This window comes from Entelurus aequoreus, linkage group LG24, assembly GCF_033978785.1.
Source record: "Entelurus aequoreus isolate RoL-2023_Sb linkage group LG24, RoL_Eaeq_v1.1, whole genome shotgun sequence".
In the NCBI taxonomy this organism is placed as follows: domain Eukaryota; kingdom Metazoa; phylum Chordata; class Actinopteri; order Syngnathiformes; family Syngnathidae; genus Entelurus; species Entelurus aequoreus.
In genome coordinates, this window is record NC_084754.1 from 16,542,602 (window position 1) to 16,557,692 (window position 15,091).

Here is a 15,091-nt window from a genome sequence, read left to right on the forward strand (position 1 = left end):
AAAATACATTTTAAAAAGTATCTATGTCGAGTGTGCAATACAACGGCGCTGCTTTTGTTTTGAAAAGCGTTATTTGTATTACTTCCGTGTGGACGTATGCGCGTGCGTGATTGTGAGTGAATGTGAACAGCTGCAATCACAAATTACAAAATAAAGTTGAAGAAACATCTATGTCGTGCGCGCAATACAACTGTGCTGCTTTTATTTGGAAAAGCGTTATTTATGAGCGTATGTCCGTGTGTAACCTGTGAGTGAAGGTGCACAGCGACAAGTGATGCACGGTTTACACCCGAGACGCTAAAAAGAGAAAAGTTGATGACGAATGGCGTGTTTTCAACAAGACATGGACTGCCAAGCAACGTTCCCTCTAAGGTGCGCGCCTGCGCAATTGCGCACTGCTCAAGCGTCCTCTGCGCACAGCAAATCTATGCCGCGCACCAAATCAAATCCCATCTGAATTCTAAACAAATTAAACACATTTATTCTGTGTAATTTTGCAATCTAACTTTGAGTGACAGTGAAAACAAGCGGCCCTAACGGTGTTCGTCAACACAGTTCAATTGAACGCCCTTCAATTATTGTAACGTCTATCGAGATCCCTCGAGGCCAGGAATTATATCGATCACTTTATTGAGCAAAACTGTTTATATTGGGCCATAACCACACCAAAAACATGAGTAAAACACTCCTATCTCGAAAAACTTGTAATTTTCTGCCGTACAAACCAGGCCAAAACCAACTTGTCATCTGTCACCAACACGCATACCACTAAACCACTGGTGCGTTTATGACCACACAAAAAGTCGGACAACTCAAACACCACACAAAGTTACACTATGACTCCTCAGTCATATGTGTGCTTATTTTACTGTCATTTATTATTAATGTTAATTTATTTATATTAATCATGGAATGCTGTTACTAGAGAAAGTTACATTTCATTGTGCAACATGAGGATGTTTAAGGGGAACTAAATGTGATCTCTGAAAGGGGTACAAATGATTTCCAAAGCAGTGCTTTTGGTATAAAGTTAAGTTAGGTTAAATGAAAGTATTATTATTATTATTATTAATCTCACAGTATATATCAAAAATAATATTGAGCAAAATTTAATTGAAATATTGTCGATGTGGCCCTCCAGCAGTACTCGGGTTGCTCATGCGGCCCCCGGTAAAAATTAATTGCCCACCCCTGCCTTAGAAGAATACTGTGTATGACTACAGTAATAAAAACAAAACATTGTACTATAAGACGTGACACGGTAAATGCATTGACTGTTTCCTGAGAGTGTATTTGCAGGCTTTGTAGTTTAGTGCAGAGACTACACCAAGTTATTTGTTGGTGCAGCAGTGTTTGGAATTGTTTCATTTGCTATCTGGATCCTGTTGTCTGAGAAACTTGCCGACTTAATGGAACACGCCTGTGGTTATCAGCATAAAGTAAAGCAGTGGCCGTTAAATGGTCCCACTGAGAAAAAGAAAAGGAAAAGAGAAAAGTCGCAGCTTAATTAGTGGTGGCAGCAAAGGTGCAAGATTTAAATTCCGGATTTTAATGTTCCTCTTTTATCGGTCCTGCCAGGCCAAATGTCACACCGTCGACCAATTAATGAACATGCCACTGTACGCACACACTCCACTTCCACCCCACACTCACACACAGACCTCCCGACATCTGCCTCGCATATTCCCGCCTCACCATAAATCAGTAAATGCTCTGTGCCACCTGGAGCCAGTCATTAAAGTACATCGTGAGTCTTTTCATTGTCAAAGTACGTTTGAGACTCCTTAGTTTTTAATCACTTTAATTCTGATCAAGTTCAACTTAAGTGCAGCAGCTGTCAAACATATGGATTTGCAATGCTCATGTGTCTTTGGCCCTTCAATAAACTTGACTTTGTAATCGCACTTTGTGCATCACACTCAACAGTTAAAAGAGAAGAAAACAGACATGTAAATATTTCGTTAAAAGGGATGTAAACAAGTTTTTTTTTATGATCGAGTTACAAGTGGGAATGCTTTTTTTAATGATGTCTTTTGTATTTGAAGTTTAACCTGATGTATCAGATGCATTTGTGTGAACAAAATATTTTTTTCATATTTTTATGTAATAAATTAAATGTATTGAATGTCAATATAAACCCCTGAGTATAAGAGAATAAAAAACAGATGCATTGTTTTTCAGTTTTATACTATAAAATCTCGTTAGTTAGTCTTAGCTTGAAGTAGAGCTACAATGATTCATCAATTACATCGATTCATTTGATTAGAAAAAAGCATCGATTTCTGTATTGTTGCTTAAATAAGTAAAATACATAGACATTGTTTCAGCAAGACTGCATCAATGGAACACATTACATTGGTGCACCTATTAGTGATGCAGCTTGCACTGCCAGTGATGTGGCCTGTGTGTGTGTGTGTGTGTGTGTGTGTGTGTGTGTGTGTGTGTGTGTGTGTGTGTGTGTGTGTGTGTGTGTGTGTGTGTGTGTGTGTGTGTGTGTGTGTGTGTGTGTGTGTGTGTGTGTGTGTGTGTGTGTGTGTGTGTGTGTGTATGTGTGTGTGTGTGTGTGTGTGTGTGTGTGTGTGTGTGTGTGTGTGTGTGTGTGTGTGGCGGGAACAGCAGAGTGCCGATAACGAGAGATGGCTCAAAGAAAAACGACAAAGTGGACAGAGAGCCAAGGTACCAGAGAATGTGAAGGAGAGGTTTTGTGATTTAAAAGTGAAAATTGCAATGTTTGCGCTATCAAACGGAGCTGACATTTCACAAAAGCACTATCAATGATGCAGCACATTACAAAAAAAAGCTTCCTTCATATTTTAAAGCAGCAAATAAGCAGAAACAAGGTAAATCAATCAAGCAATCAATGTTTATTTATATAGCCCTAAATCACAAGTGTCTTAAGAGGCTGCACAAGCCACAACGACATCCTCGGTACAGAGCCCACATAAGGGCAAGGAAAAACTCACTCCAGTGGGACGTCGATGTGTATGACTATGAGAAACCTTGGAGAGGACCCCCCTCCCCACCCACCTCTAGGGGAGACCGAAAGCAATGGATGTCGAGTGGGTCTGACATAGTATTGTGAAAGTCCAGTCCATAGTGGATCCAACATATCAGCGAAAGTCCAGTCTATAGTGGATCCAACATAATAGTGAGAGTCCAGTCCATAGTGGGTCCAACATAATAGTGAGTGTCCAGTCCATAGTGGGGCCAGCAGGAAACCATCCCGAGCGGAGACGGGTCAGCAGCGCAGAGAAACGTCTATTTTAGTAGCTAACGCCATATGTTATGTTTGCCTTGCGTTAGGGCTGGGCGATATGGACAAAAAAGTATATCTCGATATATTTTTACTTAAACTCCATCCATCTATTTTCGACCGCTTGTCCCTTTTACTTAAACTCGATATTCAATTTATATCTCAATATTTTCCGGTGAAAATATACATATAAAGATATTCATTTTTTAGCAATATTCAGTGAAATTGAAGTGAATGACAACTGTACTGTAAACAGTCAGTGGCACTTTTATTAACCCAGTTAGTCAAGATGGGTATTAACAGCACAGAAAATAAACTGTTTAAGTATCACAGAATTACATTAAATAAAATAGAAACATATTTTTTCTGTGCAAATAATACAAAATGTATCAAACTCAGATAAAAAAAATGATTTGCAGGCAGGCACTTTTTAATTCCCAGTCGACTATGTAATGGACTGTCACACACGTACGGTTCTGGTCAGCGCCAAGTAAGTGACTTGACTTAATTGTGCGGCTATGATCTTCCTCACTTCGGCATACATTTTTGGCAGAATTTCTCGTGCGAAACTCAAGAACAGTTTTAAATTTGGGCTTACATGGTAAACAACTCAAATGAATGTTTTATCTAGACGCATACATTTGTCCAAATGTGGCCAAGTAGACGCATTGTGGGTTTCCTGGATGTCGTCTACATCGCTAAAAGAAAAATCTGAAGAAGAGACTTCCTCTGCCATCTTCCACTAGTTTTTAAATATATAAATCGCCCGCTTGAATATTCTATTGTTCTTTTCTCCGTCTCTCTCATCGTCATTTGGGATGTCTGTTGTGATTTCCCTTCTTGGTTCGATGACCCGCCCTATCTTGCCTCTGATTGGCTCGTCCCTAATGTTTTGCCATAATCTCAACCAATCGTGACTCATCATAGTAAACAACCAACCAATCATGGATGTTCTTATACGTGCAAGCACGTCTTGGAAGGAGGAATGGGAGGGGTTTAGTTGCCAATGGAGTTTTGCGAGGGAGTGAGAAGCAGGGGTGAACAAGGAAGACAACAAATAAGCGATGTTTGGTCATTTTAACGTGAAATAAATTATATCGATATCACGATATTTTCTTCATTCATATCTTGCTTAAAACTATATCAATTTATCTTACAAACTTGATATATCGCCAAGCCCTAACTTGCATAACAAATGCTTTATTCAGAGACTTGAGGAAATGTTAGCATTTACCGTTTTGAATGTTGATGCTAACAAGTTGTTTGTCCAAATATCAAACAACACTCATCCAATAAATACATTTTCAAAAGTGTACATGTTGAATTGTTAAGTACTTTGTGATGCAATTCATGATACTTTGTCATTCTTTTAATTTGGTTCTCTACTTACTATCCATTACTTAGTTTAAGGCTACACATGTTTCTTTTTGTTTAGTTTTTCATTGATTGATTGATTGATTGAAACTTTTATTAGTAGATTGCACAGTGAGGTACATATTCCGTACAATTGACCACTAAATGGTAACACCCGAATAAGTCACTTAAATTGATTCATGATACAGATATATACTATCAGATATATACTATCATCATAATACAGTCATCACACAAGATAACCATCAGAGTATATACATTGAATTATTTACATAATTTACAATCCGGGATGTGGAGGGGGGGGGGGGGGGGTTAGGTTTGGTTGTTATCATCACTTCAGTCATCAACAATTGAGAACAGAGGAATGGACATTGAAACAGTGTAGGTCTGACTTGGTAGGATATGTACAGCAAGTAGTGGACATAGAGAGAGAGATCAGAAAGCATAAGAAAAAGTATCTACCTTTGATTATTTACATTTTATTATTTACAATTCACTTTCTATCTTTTTTTAAATATAAGTAATATAAAGTAAAGCTCCCATGGTAAGAGTGCAATTTCAATGCTATGTGTATTTATGAGAAGAAAAGCTAAAGATCATTAGAGAAGTCCCTATTCTCGTTGGAGCTAGAAATTGTGTTTTCAAACACATTTTGTGATGGATTATTTTAACAAATTAATTGATTAATTACTCATTTACTATGATAATCGATAGCTGCAGCCCTAGTTTGAAGTTTGTCATTATAAGAGTTCAAATCTATGCCATGGTATTGTTTTTTTTTTCATATTTCAGTATTAAATCAAGGTATTCCAACATGAAATGGGGGTAGTCTTTTTAAAACGTGAGCAAACTTGAGCGCTGTGGCGACTTGTCCAGGGTATACGCTGCCTTCCTCTCAAACCCCCACCCCTACTCCGAGAGGGTTGAGCGGTAGAAAATGAATGCATGGATACAGCAAACTGAGGAATGAAGAATCTCTACCTTTTTCTCCATATGATCGGTGCTCAGTTGTAATGCAAAACATGATACAACACAAATACTCAGCTTATCACTGGTGCAAAACCTCTCCAGATGGTGGTAACTCTGGTAAATTACAGAATTAAGATTTGAAGGAAAGAAAATAGCTTTTCATATAGGTGTGGATGGAGTCAAGTCAAGTCAAGTCAACTTTATTTATATAGCACATTTTCAACAACTTTTAAATTGAACCAAAGTGCTTTACAGGTTAGAAAAGCATAGAGCAAAAAACAAAACAAAACAAAACAAACAAAGAACATAAACAATGAATGTGCTGAACAAGATAGTGCAAATGCAATACGGTAAAAGGGGTCGAATAAAAAGTAAAAATTTTCAGAATAAAAATAATAATAATAAAAGTGCGACAAATTGAAAAAAATACAACTAAAGCGAAGGGGGAGGATCAGAAATGAATGACATTAAAAGTAAACGAATACAAATAAAACTAAATACGGCACATCTTACAAATGACAGTGTTGCAGTTTGCTCTGGGCAACACAGTAACACAGTGGCTAGTGTTGGTGCCTCACAATAATAAGGTCCTGGGTTTGATTTCGGGGTCGGGGTCTTTCTGTGAGAAGTTTGCATGCTCTCCCTGTGACTGCGTGGGTTCCTTCCGCCTGCACCTGGGGATAGACTGACAGTCAACACTAAATTGTCCCTAGTGTGTGAATGTGAGTTTGAATGTTGTCAATCTGTGTTGGCCCTGTGATGAGGTGACGACTTGTCCAGGGTGTACCCCGCCTTCCGCCTGAGTGCAGCTGGGATACCCCCCCCCCCCCCCCGCCACCAGTTCCTAATAAACCTAGTTACAAATACAAATACATATACTCCGTGTCAAGGTACACCTTGACACTCGCTGAGCAATTCAGACTTTTTATCATGAAAAAAGCTGCTTTTAGCAGCATTTATGTCACTGCCTCTCTCATATCAGTGCACATTTCACGATTAGATGAAGATAATACTTTATCATAACACTGTTTGGTGTTTCCTCATAACCTGAAGCAGATCCCCACTCTGGCTGAGAGCTTGACTTAAAGGGGAACTGCACTTTTTTTGGAATGTGTTCTAATCATGACACACTTGGTAACAAACAACGAAGACGACTATTTTTGGACAAATAACGATTCACAACCTTAACTTTTTGAATCTGAATTTATGGAGAATGAACTACTGTTTCTAGAAGCGAGCACGAAGGAAGAGTGAGACATTGGAGCAGACGGAAACCGATAGAGTGAGGTGAAAGTGACTCGAAGCTGCAAAATGTGGAATTTGAAGCCAAGCTGTTTCGACATAAATGTCGTGCTTACCCAAAATTAACCGGAAAAAAACGTCCCTGGCAGGCTGGACCAATTAGTCAACTGTCCATCGAGTGAGTCACATTTATATGGATCATGAAACACTCAGCACATCATGAGTGTATTTTGACAAACAGCATATGCTGTCTGGCTAGCTGTGTACAAACAAAACATGAAATGTGGGCTAATACTTTACAGATACTGTAATATAACAGTATGTTCATGTTTTTCAGTCTGTACAGATTGGTGTCTTATCGCAATGTTGTGCATTACAAACTCAAACACGTTTTGTGTTGACGTAAAAGCTAGCTTATCTCTGCCGTAGTTAGCAGTTAGTTAGTAGAAGCATGCCAGTGTGTTATTAGTACACTACAAAAAGAGTTCTTCAGTGTTCACTCTTACAATAACAATGTCGCTATAGCTTGGTTATTATACAGGTTACGGAACATAAATGAAGTATTGTTGACGGTTTTGAATGTATTTTTTAAAGAGATTTAGTAGTAGTATTCATTGCTCCAATTAGCTGCATTGCTAGCCACCAAGAACGAGCCGATTTTCATATGTTTGAAAGCAAAAACATTTAAAATGTTGTCTTCGTGTCTCTCATAATGATTGTGAACTATAGGCAAATCTCCAAAAAAAAATGCAGTTCCCCTTTAATGTCCAAAGAAGCACTGGTGTGATTTCATGACATAGCGAGTCTGCCAAACCATCCAAAACCGTGTGTAAGCTCACGCCAAAATGCATGAACCTAATGATTTGATGCTTTGGTTTTGTTTAACACAAATATCCAACATTGTAGCAACATTTATAAGTTATGAAATTCATCATTTGTTTTTTATATTTCAGCACATGGGTTAAATTATGTGTAGGAATGGTTGCAGCAAAGCAAGAACCGCGTTGAAAGAAAGAAATCTTCCCCATGCAAGCACTTGACACAAATAATGTGTAACAACGTTTTTACTACAGTATTTATTAGGGCTGTGAATCTTTGGGTGTCCGACGATTCGATTCAATATCGATTCTTGGGGTCACGATTCGATTCAAAATCCATTTTTTTCGATTCATCGCGATTCTCAATTCAAAAACGATATTTTCCCGATTCAAAAGGATTCAATACATAGGATTTCAGCAGGATCTACCCCAGTCTGCTGATATGCAAGCAGAGTAGTAGATTTTTGTAAAAAACTTTTATAATTGTAAAGGGCAATGTTTTATCAACTGATTGCAATTATGTAAATGTGTTTTAACTATTAAATGAACCAAAAATATGACTTATTATATCTTTGTGAAAATATTGGACACAGTGTGTTGTCAAGCTTATGAGATGTGATGCAAGTGTAAGCCACTGTGACACTATTGTTCTTTTATTTTTATTTTTATAAATGTCTAATGATAATGTCAATGAGGGATTTTTAATCACTGCTATGTTGAAATTGTAACTAATATTGATACTGTTGTTGATAATATTCATTTTTGTTTCACTACTTTTGGTTTGTTCTGTGTCGTGTTTGTATCTCCTCTCAATTGCTCTGTTTATTGCAGTTCTGAGTGTTGCTGGGTCGGGTTTGGTTTTGGAATTGGATTGCATTGTTATGGTATTGCTGTGTATTGTTTTGTTGGATTGATTAATTAAAAAATAAAATTAAATTAAATTAAATTAAATTAAAAAATAACAATAAAAAAACGATTTAAAAAAAAAGAGAATCGATACAGAATCGCACAACGTGAGAATTGCGATTCGAATTCGAATCGATTTTTTCCCACACCCCTAATAATTATGTTTTTTCAAAATCCGTTTCGTGGCACCGCATTATCCCGATGACGGTGAATACACAGGTTTACCGCCCACCTCTAGTTTGAAGTCGTAAGTAGTAAAATTACTGGTGTTAGAGAATACTGCATGGCTGGGAAAACACAATTTTTAGTGTAGTAATTATCTAAATATGTTGAAACAGCCCATGTCTCTCTATCCACCTCCTCATACCGCTCTCATTTGTGTTTCTTTGTCTTCAGGCAACATTTCATGTCACATCAAACCCTTGTTTTTACATCATTGTGGCATTTATCCTGGAAATGTTGAATCATATTATGTTGGCAGCTGTAAAATGAGCGTCATTAGCGAGGGAGCACTTGTATAGTAGTATATCATCTTGTTTTGTGAGCCATACTCAATGTCTCTGACAACGTTCGTTATGAAGGTTGTGCTCCGTCAAGAGGGCACTTTGTCTTGTCCCTGAGAAGGTCTACAATAATTTGGAAACCAAAAGACCCTCAGTTATAAGAGGTAGGAACAAAAACACAATCTTACGTCTGGTCAATACAGTAATTGATGTAGAGGAGTGTCCAATAACGTTTGACTATTAAATGTAGTGCACAAATCCCATTGATTCGTCCAAACAGTAACCTTTTCCTGTCGTCGTGGATCTTATTACTATTGATTTATCTTGATGGTGCTGGCAGTAAATGTCAGAGTCCACATTAAATTCTTTTTTGGTTACACTCCAGATATTCCTTTACACCTTCTCATCAAAGAAGTTTCAATGTGGCTTATCTTTGTCTTGCTGTAATAATGTCACCGGTGTTTGGATTGTGTTTGTTAAAAATAGGACCCCTCACTTGTTGGTTGAACAAATTTCTCTGTGAAAGACAAGCTAGCCAATGGAAAAGGAGAGTCTGATTTAAAGTGGATTTTGTCGAAATTAGTACACTTTTTGCACATTTGAGTTTGCTCTTTACCCATCACCCCTGTTTTTCTGATTTAGGGCCTGACATACTAAGATCCAAATAATCTAATGCAAACGATAAAACCGTGCGATCTACTAAGACTGTGTGTACAATTAATAACACGTGTACAAGTGGTGAAGGCTACCCTAGTTGTATTAGGTTCTTGCGTATTCTACGCGGTTGTCTCCATGAAGATTTTCATGTCAGGAATGATTAACTTACACATCTGTGAAGGCACCATTAATACTGAAAGGTACATACAGGTTTTGGAGCAACATATGTTGCCATCCAAGCAACGTTATCACCCCTGCTTATTTCAGCAAGACAATGCCAAGCCACATGTTACAACAGCGTGGCTTCATAGTAAAAGAGTGCCGGTACTAGACTGGGCTACATGTAGTACAGACCTGTCTCCCATTGAAAATGTGTGGCGCAATATGGAGCCTAAAATACCACAAAGGAGACCCCAGACTGTTGAACAACTTGAGCTGTACATCAAGCAAGAATGGGAAATAATTCCAACTGAAAAGCTTAAAAAATGTGTCTCCTCAGTTCCCAAAGGTTTACTGAATGTTGTTAAAAGGAAAAGCCATGTAAGACAGTGGTAAAAATGCCCCTGTGCCAACTTTTTTGCATTGTGTTGCTACCATTAAATTCCAAGTTAATGATTATTTGCAAAAATAAAAAAATAAGTTTCTCAGTTCGAACATTAAATATCTTGTCTTTGCAGTCTATTCAATAGAATATAAGTTGAAAAGGATTTGCAAATCATTGTATTCTGTTTTTATTTACAAATTACACAGCGTGCCAACTTAACTGGTTTTGGGTTTTGTAGTATTATCCACTTTTTCTGGGCATTTTTTGATCAAAACAGAACCTATTTTTTTTATGGTGCTGAAGAGATTATACGTCCATATATTTTTTATTTTCTGACAGTCCAAATATGTTGACAAGTAGCACAGAGGATTCTCTGTCCATCCTGTTTTCACAGCACAGTTGCCTCCTTCCTCACCACCATCTGTGAGTAACTGTGCCAGTTTGCACACACGTTTCGAACGTGCCAAATAAAGACGCAAAACAGCGGCCGCAGAACAGTTCAGTTTTGAAATCACGTTGCAAGTTTTAAGTTTTAAGTGATTATAGTTACATCTTTTCTTCCCAGTATTGCGGGCATTCCAATCATTAGCATATATGCTTCAATACATGAAGACAGATATGCAAAATGGATGGTACTTTCTATTTTGCTGATCTAAAAGACACAATCCTCTGTGCACAGGCTTAGTAGATCAGTTTTGTGGTATCAAGTTTGCACCTGTTTTAATACATGCAGACCTTCAGTAGATCTGGCCTCTAGTCTTTGGCAGTCCTGAATAGTGCTGTCTTGGCCAAACACATAAGGCATACTCTGTCGCAGTTAGGTTTGAGTTTGACTGAGGATGCAGGGAAGAGGGGTATTAGCAGTCCACAAGTCTTTAATGTCAGTAGTGACAGAAATGCACAAAAGGTTCTTCACAGACATCTGAGCCGGAACCAAGAGTACCGTCAAAAATAAAATGAAGAGAAAAATTCCAAGTAGCAAAAATAGAGAGGAGCACCTGGGCAAGCCACAAAGCTCGATACTAGTGTAGGTTTAACCACTAACAGGAATACTTAGTTGTCAGACTTCGGAGTAGGGGGCAGGAAGCTGCAAGAACAAGCTCCAAAGTAGCAATCGATCCAACATCTTCCTGCCGCTTGCCTCCACCTTGAATAAGGGAAGGATTGGTGATGGAAAGCAGGTGTGGGTCGTTACTCCGCCCATCTCCAGTAACTAAAGAAACAAAAAAAACGAAATTAGCAACAGTAAAAAAAAAAGGACACCAGGGAGTAAGTGACACGCAAAGTGTGACATCCACATTTTATACAGGCGACAAAAGAGGACATCCTAGGTATACGTTTCCTAGAAAGCTCTGGAAAGATTAATTTCCTGGATGAAATAAAGTTCCAACTACTGTAATATTGGATTTTATCATCCCTGACAAGTCTGTAGCAGAGTGACACCTAACATGGATCAAGTCCATCAGTACCTCCATTGTCTGTTACCACTTATTGCGGTTTCCAACCCCAGATTTCGACTGGATGCCAAATGGCAACTATTCAATGGCGCAATACTGCGGATCACTGTAGCTAAATCTTATTTCGTGTGGGAGAGGAGGTCATGCACATTATCTATTTTTACTTTCAAAATCCAATACTTTGTGATCAAGGCGATTCGTATTTTACACTTTGAAACGTCCTAAATGGAGGGAAGGGAAGAGAAGTCAACTTGTCAAGTGTTTTCAGATGTAAATTCACGTCATTGACACTAATTCTGGAGGTTCAAAATCAAAGAATCATATTACAGGCATATCACCGACAGCTATTTGGTGTCCTGTGTTTAAATACCAGCTGATACGAGTTGGCGAAGCAGGGGATTGGTGAGCAGCCACTGCTGTACATATTTCGAATGGCAGGACTTCTGTGCATTCAGAACAGAATGCACAGTTTGTGGTTCGCTTTTCTACCACTCCCCTTATCACGTAATTATAGTCTGCACTATTGCGTTGTATGGCGAAGCCACAACGCTTCACATCTGACGGCGCTGGGGATTGACGGATGGTGGAGACATTCCGTGGCAGCGCCGATACGCATTTGTTACGCATCCAGTGGAAATCCAGGATTATATTTGTTTAGTACTGCCGTTGTTACCAGTTAGGTATGTCATTTCCCTACTAAGTTGTATAAAGTAAAAGTTAACTTTCACCCTACACATTTTTACACACTTGGAACTTTGCTGAAATTAGAGGGAAAAAGACTGTCTCAGGGAATGTGTGTGTGTGTGCGTGTGTCTGTGTTTGTGTGTGTGTGTGGCATGATGACCTTTTTCTTTTCTGCATTCTGGCTGATTTCAGTGTGTTATATATCTAGTTCATTTTTCCATGATGTCCTCTCAGTTCTTCCTTTCAATGCATTTCATTAAACTGTGACTGTTTTATTGAAGTTGCATCCCACAAAACCTCCTTCTTTTTATTTGTCCTCTTCCAATCAACCTGACTTTGACAACTGTGTCCAGTCAAAAATATGACCCAATTCTAAAACTTTAGTTGCTCAGCTAAGTCGTTTCCTCCTACAGCGAAGCACGATGTCATACTAACCTTGTTTGTTATTTTTGTATTTGTGCTTGCAGCTTAGTTGGTCAGTATGTGTTTGAAGTAGCAGCAGGGAATAGACGCAATCGTAAAACCGTTGTTTTGTATTTAAAGCTTTAAATGCAAATCGTGTGTGTGTGTGTGCGTGTGTGTGTGTGTGTAGGCATTTGCATGCGTCTGAGGAGGGTGCTTTTATTTGTGTTCTCAAACAGGCGCTGTTCAAATGACCTGTCTCCTGTGATTACAGCTTGGCTAACCAGAAGTGACTTGTTAATTGTGAAATCTATTTAAAGAATTGTAGCTTGTCTTTCCGTTTCTCAGCCTCACTTTGCTTCCCTCTCTGTTTTTTTTTCTGTTGTCATCTCAACGATAAGTTTATGATCTATTTCCAATTGCAAATTCCTATATGGCTATGCTATTTTCTCACAGTACTGTTCTTTTCTTTGTTCACCTAACGTGTTTGTATAAAACCACAGTTTCACATCGATCTCATCAGGTTGCGCAGATCAATAACACTGAGTGTCAGTATGGACTATGAACTGATGGAAGATTTATGGGCCTATTCCTGTTCACACATGCGAGCTTTTCTCACTCTCCTCTCTCTTTTCCCACACAGTGGCGTCCATTCCTCCCTGGTCTGAAGTATGAAGTGATAGACTCTGCCTACATTTCACGTTACGCAGGTAAGAAGTTTTTATCTTTGATTGGTTGGAATTTCATTTTTTAAAATGCTCAATGTTCTGAATGTTAAGCAAAGTAGTCATATTTTGTGTAAAGGTGGGTTTTGATTTTCAAAAAAGATCATTTTTAGAATTTGTATTTTATTTTATAGTGGAACCTTGATTTACTAACAAGGTTCCTAAATAGCAAAGTTTGTATATTGAAGCAAATTTATCCATACGAAACAGTGTAGGTATGAATAATGGGTTTCAGCCTCGACAAAAGTCCAAATTGTAGTACAAATTTTTACACTTTGAACACGATATAAATGGCTATACAGTACCGTATATTAGGGCTGGGCTGATAAAACAATATCAATATATATCACGATAGACACGTAATCGATATCAATAAAAAACAACACCAAGAAATAAGCGCTTGTAAACATTAAAGTACCAATGGAGTGGAAAAACAAGTTGCTTCTACAAACCCCATTTCCATATGAGTTGGGAAATTGTGTTGGATGTAAATATAAACAGAATACAATGATTTGCAAATCCTTTTCAACCCATATTCAATTGAATGCACTACACAGACAAGATATTTGATGTTCAAACTCATAAACTTTTTTTTGTTTTTGCAAATAATAATTAACTTACAATTTCATGGCTGCAACATGTGCCAAAGTAGTTGGGAAAGGGCATGTTCACCACTGTGTTACATGGCCTTTCCTTTTAACAACACTCAGTAAACGTTTGGGAACTGAGGAGACATGTTTTTTAAGCTTCTCAGGTGGAATTCTTTCCCATTCTTGCTTGAGGTACAGCTTAAGTTGGTTAACAGTCCGGGGTCTCCGTTGTGGTATTTTAGGCTTCATAATGCGCCACAAATTTTCAATGGGAGACAGGTCTGGACTACAGGCAGGCCAGTCTAGTACCCGCACTCTTTTACTATGAAGCCACGTTGATGTAACACGTGGCTTGGCATTGTCTTGCTGAAATAAGCAGGGGCGTCCATGGTAACGTTGCTTGGATGGCAACATATGTTGCTCCAAAACCTGTATGTACCTTTCAGCATTAATGGCGCCTTCACAGATGTGTAAGTTACCCATGTCTTGGGTACTAATACACCCCCATACCATCACAGATGCTGGCTTTTCAACTTTGCGCCTATTACAATCTGGATGGTTCTTTTCCTCTTTGTTCCGGAGGACACCACCTCCACAGTTTCCAAAAACAAATTTGAAATGTGGACTCGTCAGACCACAGAACACTTTTCCACTTTGTATCAGTCCATCTTAGATGAGCTCAGGCCCAGCGAAGCCGACGGCGTTTCTGGGTGTTGTTGATAAACGGGTTTCGCCTTGCATAGGAGAGTTTTAACTTGTACTTACAGATATAGCGACCAACTGTAGTTATGACAGTGGGTTTCTGAAGTGTTCCTGAGCCCATGTGGTGATATCCTTTACACACTGGTGTCACTTGTTGACGCAGTACAGCCTGGGGGATCGAAGGTCACGGGCTTGGCTGCTTATGTGCAGTGATTTCTCCAGATTCTCTGAACCCTTTGATGATATTACGGACCGTAGATGGTGA

The 15,091-nt window shown here is 38.6% G+C and overlaps 1 protein-coding gene across 3 annotated transcripts in view; it reads left to right on the forward strand.

Annotated features, from left to right (window-relative positions):
• The window catches only part of b4galnt4a (beta-1,4-N-acetyl-galactosaminyl transferase 4a), a 503,111-nt gene that overhangs the window by 440,106 nt on the left and 47,914 nt on the right, over window positions 1–15,091 (forward strand). For all 3 annotated transcript variants that reach the window (XM_062036152.1, XM_062036153.1, XM_062036154.1), the window contains one exon: window positions 13,453–13,519. In XM_062036152.1, coding sequence (XP_061892136.1) covers window positions 13,453–13,519 — 67 coding nt within the window. The remainder of the gene's footprint in view (window positions 1–13,452; window positions 13,520–15,091) is intronic.